The sequence below is a fragment of the Bubalus kerabau genome, chromosome 4 (assembly GCF_029407905.1).
Source record: "Bubalus kerabau isolate K-KA32 ecotype Philippines breed swamp buffalo chromosome 4, PCC_UOA_SB_1v2, whole genome shotgun sequence".
Lineage (NCBI taxonomy): Eukaryota > Metazoa > Chordata > Mammalia > Artiodactyla > Bovidae > Bubalus > Bubalus kerabau.
Window position 1 is genome coordinate 36,932,919 of NC_073627.1, and position 16,462 is coordinate 36,949,380.

At 47.5% G+C, this 16,462-nt stretch overlaps 1 protein-coding gene across 2 annotated transcripts; it reads left to right on the plus strand.

The window, feature by feature from the left end:
- The first annotated feature begins 2,235 nt into the window (after positions 1-2,235).
- On the plus strand, positions 2,236-15,622 carry FXR2 (FMR1 autosomal homolog 2). 2 transcript variants are annotated; one of them, XM_055576647.1, is made up of 17 exons: positions 2,236-2,744; positions 8,188-8,240; positions 8,584-8,677; positions 9,079-9,150; positions 9,266-9,414; positions 9,651-9,744; positions 10,210-10,326; positions 11,679-11,849; positions 12,119-12,197; positions 12,520-12,629; positions 12,859-12,945; positions 13,242-13,464; positions 13,694-13,867; positions 13,955-14,155; positions 14,250-14,345; positions 14,489-14,589; positions 14,921-15,622. In XM_055576647.1, the coding sequence occupies exons 1-17, from the start codon at positions 2,664-2,666 to the stop codon at positions 15,014-15,016; spliced, it is 1,998 nt and encodes a 665-aa protein (XP_055432622.1). In that variant the 5' UTR covers positions 2,236-2,663; the 3' UTR covers positions 15,017-15,622. The 2 variants fall into 2 exon arrangements, with proteins under 2 accessions (XP_055432622.1, XP_055432621.1); XM_055576646.1 differs by having other exon boundaries at positions 2,238-2,744; positions 13,670-13,867.
- The last annotated feature ends 840 nt before the right edge of the window (positions 15,623-16,462 follow it).

The window sequence follows — 16,462 nt, forward strand, 5'->3', positions numbered from 1 at the left end:
TTATAGTGTGACGGCAGAAGACAAACATTGGAGAAATGATGAAAAGTGCAACTATGATGAGTACCGTAAAAGAGTATACGATGCTTTAGCAGCATGAGGTAGAAGACCTAACCTAGTGTGAGCATAATGGAAGGCTAAAGAAATTATTTTTAGTTGTCATACTGAGTGAAGTAAGTCAGACAGAGGAGAAATATTGCATGACATCCCTTATATGTGGAATCTAAAAAGAAATGATACAAATGAAGTTACAAAAGAGAGACTCAGAGAACGAACTTATGGTTGCAGGGGGGAAGTATGTGGGGAAGGGATAGTTAGGGAGTTGGGGATGGACATGTATGACGTGTGCTTTATGATCAGTTGTGTCTGACTCTCTGTGACCCCATGGACTGTAGCCCGCCAGGCTCCTCTGTCCATGGGATTTGCCAGGCAAGAATACTGGAGTGGGCTGCCATTCCCATCTCCAGGGGATCTTCCCGATCCAGGGATTGAACCGGTGTCTTCTGGGGCTCCTGCATTGCAGGCAGACCCTTTACTGCTGAGCCACTGCATTTACACTACTGCTTAAAATCGTTCAGTGACTCTGTAGTATTGATAAAGTGAAGGCTATTCTCCTTAACCTGATTTATAAGTGCTTCACAGTTTAGCTTCCCTACTTCAAGCCAAATGCTATTTGAACTAGTTGTGGTTCCCCAAAGGACATGTTTTGTTTTGTTTTGTTTCTGCTCCTCTGCACTGTTTATTCCTTGTTCTCTTAAAAATATTTTTACTGCATTTTTCCTCTAGCAAATGCCTGCTTATCCCTCTAATCTCAATTTGCATCACCTCCCCTGCAGTGGTCTTTCCCTATCATGCTGAAGGGCAACTGACCATTGTTTGTGTCTTTGGGATTCCCTCTATCCTAGTCCTCATCTTTAACACATCTTCAGATGAACTCTAATCACTTTATTTACTTAAATGTGATTGTCTGCACTGTTTCCAATATATTATAAAATTCTTGTTTTGGGTAATTGGAACACTGCTTCTGCTGCTGCTGCTAAGTCGCTTCAGTCGTGTCCGACTCCGTATGACCCCATAGACGGCCTCCCACCAGGCTCCCTCGTCCCTGGGATTCTCCAGGCAAGAACACTGGAGTGGGTTGCCATTTCCTTCTCCAATGCATGAAAGTGAAAAGTGAAAGTGAAGTCGCTCAGTCGTGTCCGACTCCCAGCTACTCCATGGACTGCAGCCCACCAAGTTCCTCCATCCCTGGGATTCTCCAGGCAAGAACACTGGAGTGGGGTGCCATTTCCTTCTCCAATGCATGAAAGTGAAAAGTGAAAGTGAAGTCGCTCAGTCGTGTCCGACTATTACCGACCCCATGGACTGCAGCCTACCAGGCTCCTCCGTCCATGGGATTTGCCAGGCAAGAGTACTGGAGTGGGGTGCCATTGCCTTCTCCAATTGGAACACAGTGAGGGCTAAATAAATATTTGCTAAATGATTAGCTGCACACACATGATCCTAATTTCTTGGCTATTTTATTCACTTCTACTTAAATTTCTTACTTAGTTTATGAATCCCTAAATTTCCCCTCAACTATCCTTTCTCAGTAACAATTTTTCCCATTTTGAAATCTCTCAGCATTTAGATATCAATCTTGTGCCAAATTGCATTTGCCTTTCGGTAGTGTCTTGAAATCTTTCTTTAACCTTTCATCATATGCAGCATCAGAATCTTCTCAAGGCAAGAAAGTGACTCTTAATTTAAATCTTAACGCTCAGAAACAGAAACACTCAAGAGTCCATATCGGCATGTGGACTGTAAGGCCCAGCGCACGCGCGCTAGGCCCATTTTTGCTTTTCGACTCCTCCTTTTTTTTTCCCCCGGAGCGTGCGCACCAAAAAAGACAAAGGTGGAGAAAGTGACCAAGCAATCATTCAGGCGCATGCCCGTCCCTAACTTCTCCAAGCCTGGTGGAGCGCACAGCGGTGAAGTGGGTGTAGTCTGACCAAGGAGCATCAGAAGCCCAATCCGATTGAGTGAGCTCTGCCCCTCCCTCCCCATGATTGGTTAGCTCTCTGTGTTGTGGGGCGGGGAAAGGAAGAGACGGGGCGGTGGAATGGTTGGGTGGCGAAGAAAGAGAATCAGTTTGGTTCTGCGCAAGCGTAAATCAGCGACCAGGAGGGGGCGTGAGAGAGGGAAGAGGAGTGTGGAAGCCCTGATGCGCTGGCCAGCGAGAGCTGGGTCGCCAGCCTTGACGCGTGCGCCGTGGCCCTCGGGGCCCGCGCGCGGCGGGCGGGTGCCCGGTGCGTCTGCGCAGTAGGTGGCGGCGGCGGCAGAGGGAGGAGGAGGCCGTGTAGAGGCAGCGGCAGCAGTGGGTCCCGGGACTGAGGCTGCAGCGGGGGCGGCGGCGGGCGGAAGCTGAGGTGACGAAGGCAGCGGCGGCGGCGGCCGTTTTCCTCACGGTGGCGGAGACCAAGGCGGCGGCGGCGGACGGGGAGCGGCCCGGCCCCGGCCCCCTGCTCGTTGGCTGTGGCAGGGCCGCCGTGGGGCCGGCCCGGCTCCCGCCCCCCGCGGCTCCCCCTCCAGCTCCTCCTCCGGGGAGACGCCGGGGACCTGGCCCGGCCCGTACTCAGAGCGCTGCTGCAGCCGCCGCCGGGGGAGTCGGAGGCGGTGGCGGCGCCATGGGCGGCCTGGCTTCGGGGGGGGATGTGGAGCCTGGACTGCCCGTCGAGGTGCGCGGCTCCAACGGGGCCTTCTACAAGGTGAGGCGGCGCGCCGGCCAGGGACGCGGTCTTCACCCCTCTCCCTCCAGCCAGAACGGGGAAGAGTGGGGTGGGATCGAGGTTCTGAGCTAGCCCTGACCCTTAGAACCTTGGACCCACGATCCCACCCGCGGCCCTCCTTGGGAGAGACCTCTGGAAGTTAACCCCTTCTTATTTTTGGCCCCTCTGTTACACCTGCTTTTACCCGCATCTCTGGTAATGGACATCAGGGCATTATTGTGCTTGGATCAGCGCCCCCGCAGCCCCCAGGAGAGACCCCATTTACCCCAGCGTCTCGTTGACTTTTCCTCTCTCCTAATAGAAGGCATACCTTGGATCTTAATCACCTCTTCCCCACAGTCCAAGCACATGGAGAATTCTCTTTATTCTCCCCTATTACCCCCTTGGGAAGGCCGTCCCATATTAGATCCTTTCATCTTCCTCGGAGAGGCCTCTGCCTACTGGCTCTGGAAGACTCACTCCACTTTCATCTTATATTTCTGTTCCCACCCCAAGGAGAAACGGTCAGAAGCTGTTTATGACATTTAGTATCTTTGACCTCAGGAACTCTGGGCTGTATCAGTCTAGTTGCCTCCTAGCCGTAAGGTGGCATCTTTTCACAAGTCTCTCTCACCCCACCCCTTTATTTCCAAGACTAGTTGGTCTGCTCTTCTACTGGAGGATGGTTTTGTATTTGTCATCTCACTTTGACCTCATACATTTAGATCATTCATATAGTTTCTTCATTTTGAGGAGTGTAAGCTTCATACTCCTACTCTCCGTCTAAAATGAGATATCATGAGGATTCCTTCTGTTTTATCTTTTTCTTAAGGATTTCCACTTCTAGAAGACTTTTGGTCAACTTGCCCAATTCAGAAACCCAATAGTCTATTTATTCTTTTTTTTTTAAGGAGAAGAGGACTGTCTTTACATTTTTAATATTTATTTATTTGGCTGTGCAGCATTCAGGATCTTAGTTCCTCAACCAGGGATCAAACCCATGCCCCCTGCATTGGGAATGCAGTGTCTTACCCACTGGACTGCCAGGGAAGTCCCCTGAATCTATTTTTTAGGACACTTTTTTCCCCCTTCATTTATATTAAGCTAGAGGGAGACCCGTCTTGCCTCTCAGGAATTTTTCTTCATGCCACTGTTGTTATATTGTTATTTTGAACCGCTTTGTACTTTATGCCTGGGATTGTCTCAGAGACTTTCCTGCTTCCTGTCTTGTTCTCTCATTTTGCCCTGAGGAGCAGGAACAGTTACCTTCTCATCCATTATTTGTGAGGATAAGAGCCCCCTTTCCTCCACTTCCCCTCAAGCCTTTTCCTCCCATAGTGGACCTCTCCACCTTCGTACCTGGGAAATGACTTTTTCCAACTCCTTCCATGTGAAGTCATATCTTGCTATAACTGGAAAGGGTCTCATATTAGCCCTTGGAGTAGGTTTCTGCCCCAGCTTTAATTGATAAGTTCAGTGTAGTCATTTTTGACCCACTCTAAATGCCTATTCATTCCTGCCTGACTTCCCCTCAACCAGATTTCTTTATATTCTTCAGTGCCTATGGGTACCCACATCTGTCTTAATTTCTCAATTTAAGTCTGTGGCTTTTTATCCTAGTATTTCTGCATAATCCCCCAAAACTACCTATTCCCATGACCCAGCTAACATGGAAGAAGGAAGCTCCCAACTTACCCCTTCTTTCATTCTTTTTCTACATACTTTCCTAACTCATGGGACTTTTTTCTCTAGCGTGCCTCCATAGCATTTGTTTTCTTTGGCAAAGTCTCTTGGTTCCTTTCTGATTCTGATAGAGTACATTTGTCTCTTATATCCTTTCCCCTCAAGCTTGCATTACCTTTGTTGAAATACCCTTTCTCATAAGATTTTAACCTCATTTCCCACAGTATCCTGTCCTTCATCAGGGTCCTTCCCAGCCCCAAGAAAGTGCGTCTTAAATTGAGTCTGAGATCAAGATATAATGTTTGCTTTTGTTCCAGGAAGCATGGGAAAGATCAGTATCCAGTTCGAATTAACTGTGTGAGACTGCTGGGAAGGGGCATGTTTCCCTTTCCACGTATAAGTGTCCAGTAGAAAGTCTGTCTCTGAATCTTTCCCTTTTCTCCTGTGGGCTATATGGCAGTGATAGACTTGATTCAGTGAGTTAAAGATAGGATGCTTTGAATCAGAGAATAGAGTTTGGAGTTCAGCTAAAAGCCAGGTAATATGGAGTTTGTATTTTGGCCACTTTAGCACTTTCTGCTCCTTGTCTCATTTGAATAACAAAAACATCCTTAAATTCAGTAATCTTTCTTCAACTTTCAGTGCCATATACTTACCGAATCTGACCTTGCTGCTGATTTAATATTCATGACTCAGCAGACTTCAGTGTGGTTCAAGGAGTGTTTACATTGCTTCTAGAACTATAAATCTGGGGAGGTTCCTTTCATCCCTCTCAGAATTGGGTCCTGTTGTTTTTCTTCTTACAGGCTAGAACTGAAAATATCAGAAGTTATCTTGTAGCTATCCCATCAACTCTTCCTTTTCTGTCAGAACTTAATGTACATTATTCCTTAAGGTGTACTCTCCCAAGTGAAATACCTGTTCATCTTCCAGGGCACGGCCATCCAACTTTCCAGACCTTACCTGGATATCCCAATACCTACTCCTTTGTTAAGGATACAGCATCCACCTATAAGCCAAAGCCCATTTGCCATGACTATTGAATTGAGTCATCCTTTGGATCTAGGTAGCCTTCTAGAGATTCACTCAACTGCTCTTGCCCTCCCTTGCTTATCTTCTCAGTGAGCATGGACTGAGCAGAACGAGGAACTCACTTTCTACCACTGGTATCTATGAAGGAAAAAACTGGGATAATATGAGTGGAATTAAGGAGCAGAGAGTGAATTGGAATATGAATTGAGGAGAAAGCTTGTTTTGGAGAATCTTTGACCAAAAAAAGACCTTAGAAATATAAGAATGAGTGATGTTTTGTTGAACTGCTGAGTAATGTGAGGGAAAAGTGCATTTTTTGTGAATGATTATATCTAGGAGTGGGGAATCTCTTCACAAAAAAGGCAGGCAAGTGACTCTCTTCTATCTTTTCCACAGTGTTTTATCTCATCCTAGAAATGTTTTGAAAATAGCTAACTTTCTCTTTATTAACTGTTTCTAAAGCTTAGAGATAGACATTTTGGATAAAGTCAGCTGCAGAGGCTGGATGAAATTTTTAGAGAAATCCAGACAGACCCTTATAAAGGAAGAAAAGAGAGGGAAGAGATATAATAGTCATTGTGGGAGGAGGGGATGAGGACACTTAAAAGAGCTAAGGAAAAAAGAAGTAAGGGTGGGTGGGGGGGTGGGAGAGGAGTTAAAGGGAAGAACCCAAAAGAGAAGAGGAACTTGGGCAAACAGTGAAAAGTAAAAGTGCGTCAGTTGTGAGTGGAGAAGAGGAAGAGTGAGCATTGATGGAGCTGAATGAAGAGTGGGAAAAACGTTTCCGAGGAAGGGAATGGCAGAGAAATCTAAAGCATGGGTATGTAAGGCTAGGCAGGACCAGGAGTCCTGGGCAGTAGTAAGACTCCATAATGAGATCCTTTCTCAAAAGAAGAGGAAGATGGCTCATATAAAGAGGGAAATTTTAGGTTTAGATTTAAGGAAGGAACAGTGAATTAAGTGTTTATGATTGAACAGTTCTCCCTGAGGTGGGAGTGACACAGGTGTGCATTTTTGGTGTTTTCTCTCCTAAGCCCATGTTTTGTTCCTATCTGCAAACCTTAGGAATAGTTCTTATATATATATGCTTTTTGAAACCCCTAATTTTTTTTAAAGCTAATGAGGCATAATTGACATACAATGAAGCATACAAATTTAAAGCATACAAAGTTTTGACATATATATAAAATGAACCATCACCACAATTTCTGTCATTCCCAAAAGTCTTCCATTAACGTGCTTTCTGTCATTATACATTAGTTTGAATTTTCTGATTTTTGACAGACATGAAAAGGCAGTTACTGGAAAAAATAGTCTTTGAACAAATGGTATTTAAAGAACTGCATATCCATAGGTTAAAAATGAACTTTAATCATATCTGGCACCATATTAAAAAATTTAACTCAAAATGCATCATAGACCTAAATGTAAAATAAAAACCATAGAACTTCTAGACAAGGACATAGGAGAAAACTTCTGTGGTCTTGGATTAGGTGAAGATTTCTTAGATATGAAACCAAAAGAGCAAATTGATAAATTGGACTTTATCAAAATTAGCAATCCCTAATTTTGAGTATTTGAAAAATAGAAAAGGTAGTGTCATAGTCTAGCATTAAAAAATCTTACATCTTTATTTATTTGGCTGTACCACATGACTTGTAGGATTGTAGTTCCCTACCAGGGATTGAACCCTGGTCCACAGCTGTGAAAGTCCTCACCACTGGACCACCAGGGAATTCCCTCATGTCTTTTAAATCCTAATTTTTCTTTCTGTAGGTTGTTTTTGGATTTTGAACTTCTCCAGTGTTCTGATTATTTTTGTATGGCCCAGGCATCAAAGCAGCAAGTTTGCTCAGGTCTCTTGCTGTGTTAGGAGCTAGACCCTTTCTTGGCAGATCCTGATGTCCTCTAGGTGTTCCAGGACAGCCTCACACTGTCTCATGGGATATTCTTAGCTTTGCTGAATGTTGTTGGTATTTTAATTGAACTCTGGCAAGCTGCTCAGTACAGCAGGAGGCAGACAGATAGGGAGGTCCCTGTGGGAGCTATAGGAGACCACTAGTTTCCAGGCTGTTCTGATACAGGTGATGTTTTTCCCTTCTACTTAATTTCTGTCTCATCTTATTTCTGGATTTTGTAACATCTCTGTCCATGCCAGTATTATTTCTTTTCTTGCTACCTCACCGTTTGTGTTCTTTCCCCAGTGCAGCTTTCCCTAGCCCGGTTTTTAGATTGCTTGTGTTCCCATCTAAAACTAGTTTTACAAAAGAAAAAAAAGAGGGGGGCGGATTTCCTTGTGGCTTAGTGTTTAGGATTTGGGCTTTCACTGCCATGGCCTTGGGTTCAATCCTTGATCGGGGAACTGTTTCACCAGCCGTGTGGTGCGGCCAGAAAAAGAAACCCTAGTTTTGTTGTTTAGTTGCTGAGTCGGGTCCAACTGTTTGCAACCCCATGGAGTGTATGTAGCCCCCCAGGCTCTGTCCATGGCATTTTCCAAGCAAGAATATTGGAGTGGGTTGCCATTTCCTCCTCGTGGGGATCTTCCCCACCCAGGGATCGAACCCACATCTCCTGCTTGGCAGGCGGATTCTCTACCACTGATCCACCGGAGAAGCCCAACCTCTAGTATAAGATGCTGCAAAGGTGTCTGTTCCTCTAATGGCTGAGGTGGTGGTTAATTGTCTTTTTTTTTTTTTGTCTTTTCACTTGGTTCTAAAATCCATTCTAGGGCTTTGTGAAGGATGTCCATGAAGACTCTGTCACCATCTTCTTTGAAAACAAGTAAGACCTTGGGAATAGAGAATCCAGCATACTAGGTCCTAGAAGGAGAGTGGAGAAGGGGCGACTGAGTCCCATGAGGCATGTAATAGGTGGGCGAGAGCCAGGGGTTTGGGTGGGCGACTTGTATGGATCCTAGGAGAGGAAATGGTGCTGGTAGGGGCATTTGACTCAGTATTTAGGTTCTAGCAAGAGATGGAAGACGCTGGTATGGAGCAGAGCCTGGAATTTAGCTTCTAATCACCAGGGAAGGTGGAAAATGTCCAGTGGAGGAAGTTACCTTTTTCTGAAGAAACAGGCAACCACACTAGCCTGAATAGCTATCATATCACTGTTTCCCTTGCAGCTGGCAGAGTGAGAGACAGATTCCTTTTGGGGATGTCCGGCTACCACCTCCAGCTGACTATAACAAGGAGATCACAGAAGGGGATGAAGTGGAGGTAAGGGCCTGAAGTCCACCTTTTCTAAACATCACTTTTCCCAGGATTCTGCATCTCCCTTACCCTGATACAGGTATCATAGGCTCCTTACTGCTTGTTTCACTCTCCTTCCTCCATCCAGCTAGGCAGTCTGTGGAGGAGTGAAGTGCAGCAGTTTTCTGTCCATCACCATTGTGATCAATCAAGCCTTTAGGGAGCTTCCCAGTTTCAGGGGATCCACTTTTCTTCCATTTACGATAACAGCATCTGAACTCCAGTGTCCTCTGATTTTAACTAGCAGCTCCTTCGTCTAATTTCCTTCATCTTGGTCTAGGATGCCTCCCAAGTGTCTTAATGCTCATTCTATTCTTGATGGTTTTAGATGGGCCTCAAGATCTCTTTTATTTTCAACTTCTCTTCAGGTTTATTCTCGAGCCAATGAGCAAGAGCCTTGTGGCTGGTGGCTGGCCCGGGTGCGGATGATGAAGGGAGATGTGAGTGACTGATTGTCAAGGTCTTTGGGGGAACTGCTGAAACATTTTTGTCAGAGAAAGCTGGGAGATAGAAGCTCATGTTATCCACACCTTCTTCTTTCTTTCCTTCTGCCAGTTCTATGTTATTGAATATGCTGCCTGCGATGCCACTTACAATGAGATTGTCACCCTGGAACGGCTTCGGCCAGTTAATCCCAATCCCCTTGCAACCAAAGGCAGCTTCTTCAAGGTTACCATGGCTGTGCCTGAGGATCTGAGAGAGGCGTGAGTGTTTGGGATGTTGGATGTGGGGGACCCCCTTTATGGTCCTCATCTCTGCACACGTTTGTCCCAGGCCCTGCTCCCAGTGTGTTTTGTGTTCCCTTGGCCCTCTAGAGTCCTCTCTGCTCCCAGTTCTGTTTCCTCATCTCTGTTCTTTAACTGCAGTCCCCTTCTCTCCCCTGAATGTTCAGCTATACTCTACACTCTGCCCACTGAGCACTGTTCTCTTTTCTCTGCAGCTGCTCCAATGAAAACGTCCATAAAGAGTTCAAGAAAGCGTTGGGAGCAAACTGCATCTTTCTCAACATCACAAATAGTGAGCTCTTCATCCTGGTGAGTTTATTTTGCCTGAACTTCACCTAAGCCCTTCTCCCCTTTTAACTCTTTTGCAAGAAGGGAAGAGCTAAAGTGTGCTTATATTTATTTGTCAGAGAGGACTTTATTGCTCCTGACTCCTGTGGACCCAGGTTAGCCCTACCATTCCTTAGTCTTTCTCATGTATGACCTTAATTTTTTTTCAACCTGACCATCATATTGCAGTTTGGGTCAAGGACCCTTCTTGCATATTTGGACTCTCAGGAACAGTATGAATCTCACTTGTGCTTGCCACGTAAAATCAGTTCCCACAGGCACCCAGATAGTAGGCCCTTGTGAGACCAACAATGATTTTCTCTTCCTCAACTTTGTTTCTTAAACTCCTGCCCTTTTCCAGAGACTCAGGTGTCCTGATTCCCAGTTCCTAACTCTCCTCTAAAACATAGGCAGTTTTTAGTGACTTTTTTGTTGGTTTCTTTCCAGTCAACCACGGAAGCCCCTGTGAAGCGAGCATCCCTGCTGGGTGATATGCATTTTCGAAGCCTGCGCACCAAATTGCTGCTCATGTCGCGCAATGAAGAAGCTACCAAGCACCTCGAGGTAAGTTTGGGCTCCACTTTTTACTGCTGAATGGTATTGCTGTCTTCCTCCCACCTCATCCTCCACTCATACTGTTATGTTTATAGAACAGAGGTTAAGGTCTTTCTGGGCCATTAAACCTTGGTCTGCTATTTCATCTCAGACTCCTCCGGATGGCAGAGCTCCATCATGTTTTTAGTGTGAAGCTATTTTTTTTTTTTTAAGCTACGGGACCCTGTGACCAAGTGAAATTTTACTTGAAAGCACAATGCATAAGACAGATGAATCAGAACAAGTCTGTCTAAAAGTGGAAGAGGGTGTGGGTCTTACCTCCACTGGGTGCCCCCAAATTACCTCTGAGAACGAAACCACTTTGTGAGAGCCATTTGTACACTGGAAAAGATCCTTGGTCTTGGAATCAATCCTGGCTTGCTTTGTCAAATAATTGACCTTTGGCAAATAATTTGATTCCAGTGAGTTTTCTCTTCCTTATCTGTGACAATGAGGTAGTTGAAGGAGAGTGTTTATACAAGGTCTTTTTGAATTCTGACATCTTATGATCAGATTCCCTTAGGAATTATACTGTCCTAAATGAGGTGCACATGTGTATGTGTTATTTGAACCTCCATTTCCTTTTACTCAAGTGATCTTTATGGGAGCCTGTGCAAATTCTGGCCCATGGTACTCTGTACTTCTCCAGGGATGCTCCTCAGGGTGCTGCCAGAGCCTTTCCCTTTGCCTGCCCTTGTACTCAGGCCTCCCTCTGAGGACTGGTTGAGAAATGAAGTGGTAGCATGGTGTGTCATAGCCTCTTTTTATGCTTTTCTTAACCTCTTGCTTTCTCCTCAACTTGTTGGGTTTTATTTTGGGAGTTTGTATTGGTTTGGATAAGGTAAATATTCTTTACACTTGCATTTACCATGTGAAAAGTCCTTTCTAAACACCAGTCTTATTTAATCCTCTTGTTAGTCTGGGAATGGCGCAGGTCAAATGTAATCATTTAGTGGATAATGGAACAGAGGTCAGGTGTAATCATTTAGTGGATAACAACAGAGGCACAAAGAGTATGTTTTGTTTGGGATTATACAACCAGATAGTGTTAGAGCTAAATCCAGAACTTTGATGGCTCCTAGCCCAAACCCTGCCATCATTACCTCCCCTGCCCACCAAGCCATTGGTACTGAGGAGGTAGAAATGGAATGAAGCATTCCTAAATTCTCCACACAGGTCCTGGTGGTCAGTGGACTTCCAGATAGTTCTGGCTTTCTTTCACAGTCTTTTCTTATTGAAGTTATGCAAAGCGTCAGATTCCCGGGACAGATGTCTGAAATTTCACCATGATTCCTATAGGTCAGTGTCTTTTTTTCTTTCAGACAAGTAAGCAGCTGGCGGCAGCTTTCCAAGAGGAGTTCACAGTGCGAGAGGACCTGATGGGACTAGCAATTGGGACTCATGGTGCCAACATCCAGCAGGCCCGAAAAGTACCTGGGGTGACTGCCATTGAATTGGGTGAAGAGACCTGCACTTTCCGAATCTATGGGGAGGTCAGCAAAAGATACCTGTCATCTAAGTCCCTTCGGGGATAGAAAGAAGAGTGTGTGAAATAGAAAGGAAGCCTGTCGTGTTCACTTCACTCCCCCCTTTTTTTTAATAATGTGCATACCTTTTTCTTTTCTTTAACTGGAGTATAGTTGCTTCCTCCCTCCCAGACTTTGGCGGCAGCACATTTTCCCAAAGACAGAGAGTGGCAGGAAGATCACTGTTTGAGATCCAGGTCCTCTGTTTTATTAATAACTCCCCATTCTTCTCTTAGACTCCTGAAGCATGCCGACAGGCCCGGAGCTATCTTGAGTTTTCTGAGGACTCCGTGCAAGTGCCCAGGAACCTGGTTGGTGAGTTAGGGTTGTGTATGTATATAAGAGAACATGTTGGGGGCCAGATGTGAGATGCTCTAAAATGATTCTGGTTTCGCACCTCCCGGTGAACTTCTTTTCACGAGGACAGACCAAACAGTCTGTAGTTGGAGTGACAAAAATGGGAGAACTAATTTCTAGGGATTGTGGTATTTTGTCCTGTGAAAACACACTAGAAGCCTAGAAGCAGGAGATTCATTAAACAGAATTCTTTCATACAAGCTGGAAAACTTGTCTGTTTTTGCTCTTTTTTCTTTCCTTTAAAAAAAAAAAAAGCCTAACTCCTCCTTTACCTATTCAGGCAAAGTGATTGGAAAGAACGGGAAAGTGATCCAGGAGATTGTGGATAAATCTGGTGTGGTGAGGGTTCGAGTTGAAGGTGATAATGACAAGAAGAACCCCAGGGAAGAGGTATGGGGCAATTACACCTAGAGATTGGTTTCCAGAGTAGATGTGATTGTTCTCCAAGCCATTCTCTTGAGGGCTGGGATTTCTAGGGGATGGGACATGGGAACTTCGGTTTTTCCTAGTAGATGGAGAGCCCAGAAAGATCCTTTTTGTGTAGGCTTCTCTAGAAGACAAGCTGGACTTAATACTTGATTTGAGTCTGTTTCTAATCCCTGTGTCCTTTGCTCTCCAGGGCATGGTTCCTTTCATATTTGTTGGCACCCGAGAAAACATCAGCAATGCTCAGGCTCTGCTGGAATATCACCTCTCCTACCTGCAGGTACCCGAGCCAGGAGCCTGGGAGAGGAAAAACCCACGTGTACAGGGGTCTGAGGAGCATGCTGGATGGAGTTAAAAGTGGTGGTTTCCAGTTTGTGTCTCTGAGTAGAACAGAAACTGTTAGGTGGAAAATTGGGGCTGTGGAGTTGGAACCCATTATTTCCCCTGTTTTAAGCCTTGTTGTGTTCCTGAGAGTTCAGGTCCCTAGGGACAGTTGAGGGGGCAGAGAAGTGTGAAGAGAGACTACTGATCTTACACTTCTCCTTCCTTGTTTTTCTCCATCTTCTACCCAACCAGGAGGTGGAGCAGCTCCGCTTGGAGAGGCTGCAGATTGATGAGCAGCTTCGGCAGATTGGGCTGGGCTTTCGGCCTCCTGGAAGTGGGCGGGGCAGCGGCAGCAGTGACAAGGCTGGATATACCACTGATGAGAGCTCCTCCTCTTCCCTTCATACCACACGAACCTATGGGGGCAGCTATGGGGGCCGGGGCCGGGGCCGGAGGACAGGCGGTCCTGCCTATGGTGAGACAGCTATGGGAGTAGGGGGTGAGCAGTGGTGGGCTGTGGGAGTCAGAGGCCTGGGTGGAAGCTTGAGGAAAGGGTGATTGAGAAGATGAAGTGATTGGCTAAGGGACTAAGGAGTGAGGGAGAATTTTCCAGCTTGGGGGTGGGGATGGATCCTGGGATAGGGTGAGGGACCCTGTTTGAACACCACTATGTTCTTCAGGCCCCAACTCAGACCTATCCACAGCTTCTGAGACGGAGTCAGAGAAGAGGGAGGAGCCCACCCGAGCTGGGCCTGGCGACCGGGATCCCCCAACCCGGGGGGAAGAAAGCCGGAGGCGTCCTATAGGAGGCCGGGGTAGGGGACCCCCACCTGCCCCCCGGCCCACCTCAAGATACAACTCTTCATCGATTAGCTCAGGTAGAAGCAGACAGCTGGGCTCATGAATGTGGGCCAAAAAGAAAGATGGTGGACACCTGACTCCCAACTCCTTCTTCCTCCAACCAGTGCTGAAGGACCCAGACAGTAATCCCTACAGCCTACTGGACACATCCGAACCAGAGCCCCCAGTTGATTCAGAGCCGGGGGAACCCCCCCCAGCAAGCGCCAGACGCCGCCGCTCGCGCCGCCGCCGCACAGACGAGGATAGGACTGTCATGGACGGAGGCTTGGAATCCGACGGGCCCGGCATGACAGAGAATGGCCTGGGTAAGGGGTGTGTGAGGGTGTGAAAGGCTACAGCTGGGAAAGAATTGAGGGGGTGGGCGATTGATGCACAGTTCCATTTTCCCCTGCCCCACAGAAGATGAGTCAAGACCCCAGCGTCGTAACCGGAGCCGCCGCCGCCGTAACCGTGGTAACCGGACTGATGGCTCTATCAGTGGAGACCGTCAGCCAGGTGAGCTAATACTGGATTCCAGCAGACTGCCTCAGAGAACAGGATGCCTCCTATCCTGTGGAAACTAGCGGTAGGGATTCAGTGAGGGTCTAGGGGCTGGATACCTGGGTTCCTTCTGAAACTTGATCCTCTGTCTTCTCCAGTGACTGTGGCTGACTATATCTCCCGAGCAAAGTCTCAGAGCCGCCAGCGGCCACCCCTGGAACGCACTAAACCTTCAGAGGATTCTCTTTCAGGGCAGAAGGTAGGCAAGGAAGACATAGTTTACTCCCACTACCTTTTGTGTTGTTCTGGAGTAGGGGGCACATGAAAACTCGCTAAGAAATCGCTTGTGAAATTGCAGGGAAGGCATGCAGCTGGAGTTTAGGCTGCATGTAGAATAGTGAAAAGTTTGTATAGAAGAGAAAGGGCCATTTGGTTCATATTTTCGGGATCCCAGTAAAAGTGACTACTGGCAACCAACCCCTGGGTCCCACCAGATGCCTGGAGCTCTTAGGTGGTAGGGAATGGCATTACCTGAATTTCTACTGACCTCCTTTCATTCCTCTCCATTTTCTTTCCCACTCTCCCTTCAGGGTGACTCTGTCAGCAAGCTTCCTAAGGGCCCCTCAGAGAATGGGGAGCTCTCCGCCCCCCTGGAGTTGGGTAGTTTGGTGAATGGGGTTTCATAAACCCTCCAGCCCGCATCCCTCCCTTCTCCATCTCGCTTGCTGCCCAACACCAATGGCCCTCACAGGCCCGACTGACCTGCGCTGGAGCTGCTCTTATCTAGGGGGGAGGGGGGTGGCACAGCAGCTTGGGTCCCCCCCAGCCTCCAGGAGCTAGTGGAGGGGTGTGTAACAGGGTCCTACCCCCTCCCTCTTGTCCACCCTACCCCCAGGGTGAGGGGAGCCTCTCTCCTTCCCCATCAGACTGGATGTGCCTTTATCCTCTAATGCCCCAATCTCTCTCTGAACACCCCCATTCTCCGCCTGTTGGTGCGGGGTGCTCCTTGACCCACCCAGATTTGACAGTTCAGGGGGGCTCCCCTGCTATCCCTCCTCCCATCCTGTACCCCCCATTTCTGGGGCCTCATCACTGTGGAAGACGGGGATAGTAAGGGTATGAGTGGGTGGGAGGCATGGGGAAGGTTTTGGAGTAGAATCAGGGGTGTGTATGAAGGGGGGTGACAAGGTCCCCCAGGGGAGGGGGGGACCAACCTTGTCTGGTGGATGAGAAGGCGTATTTATTTTTCACTGTACAGTATTTAAAAAGAGAATAAAAAAAATCCAAATGGCTCTCCGGTTCCTGTACCTTCCTTGTGCCCAGTTTGGTCCATCTGTTTCTATAGGAGTGACCTGCCCTGGCCCTTGTTTCCTGTATCACCACAGCTGGCTTCTCTAGCATTCCAGAGATGGTCTACGTCTAGGAATTTCTGACATTCCTGAATTCCCCAGGCCCAGGTACCCTCCTGGTCTAGAGAAAAGCAGCTGGTGCCTTGCTGCTTCTCCCCTCCCCCAGGTTTGCTGGTAGAGGGAGCTAGGCCACTCCTATACCCTGAGTCACAGCAGGCTAGGTAGGGCTGCTCAGAGCTGGAGCTGTTCCTGCTAAGAGCTGAGAGCCAAGGCAGGCTGCTTAATCTGATTACCCGAGGCCTGGGGCTTGGGCTGGGCCTTGGGGAGTGTGGGGAGCAGGGTTCCCTCAAGACAGCCCCTGGAACCTAGGTGTCAAGCCCTCATTCCTGCTGGTACTCTGCTCTGGATCCAGGCTTCCTCTGCAGCATCCATATCACTGATCTCAGCCTTGGTTCTTCCTGGGCTTCCTTGTGCCCTGCCTCCCAGCTCTGAGGTTTAGAGATAAAACATGTGGAGAAACCTAGGTTTGGGGGCTACAGTGGTGAGGGTTTAAATTTTCTCACCTGGCAAGGGGTTGTATCGCCACCCAAGCACCTGCTGGGATGACTCAGGAAACAAAAATGGCCTGCCTGCCTGCCTCCTGACTGCCTGACTTTTCTGCCCCCGGGCTGGTCAGGGGCTTGAGGAGTTGTAGGCACCAGAAAAAGGTTTGGGTTAGTGGGTTGGATGTTCCCACCTTCTTCCCAGCACAACTCTGACCCTGAGGGCTCTTGATCCCCCTCT

Bases quoted from the DNA above. Each gene is read 5' to 3' on its own strand.
- FXR2 (XM_055576646.1), top strand. From the start codon at position 2,664: ATGGGCGGCCTGGCTTCGGGGGGGGATGTGGAGCCTGGACTGCCCGTC. The intron at 9,745-10,209 runs GTGAGTTTATTT...GTTTCTTTCCAG, and splicing joins ATAGTGAGCTCTTCATCCTG to TCAACCACGGAAGCCCCTGT. The intron at 12,198-12,519 runs GTGAGTTAGGGT...TTACCTATTCAG, and splicing joins AGTGCCCAGGAACCTGGTTG to GCAAAGTGATTGGAAAGAAC.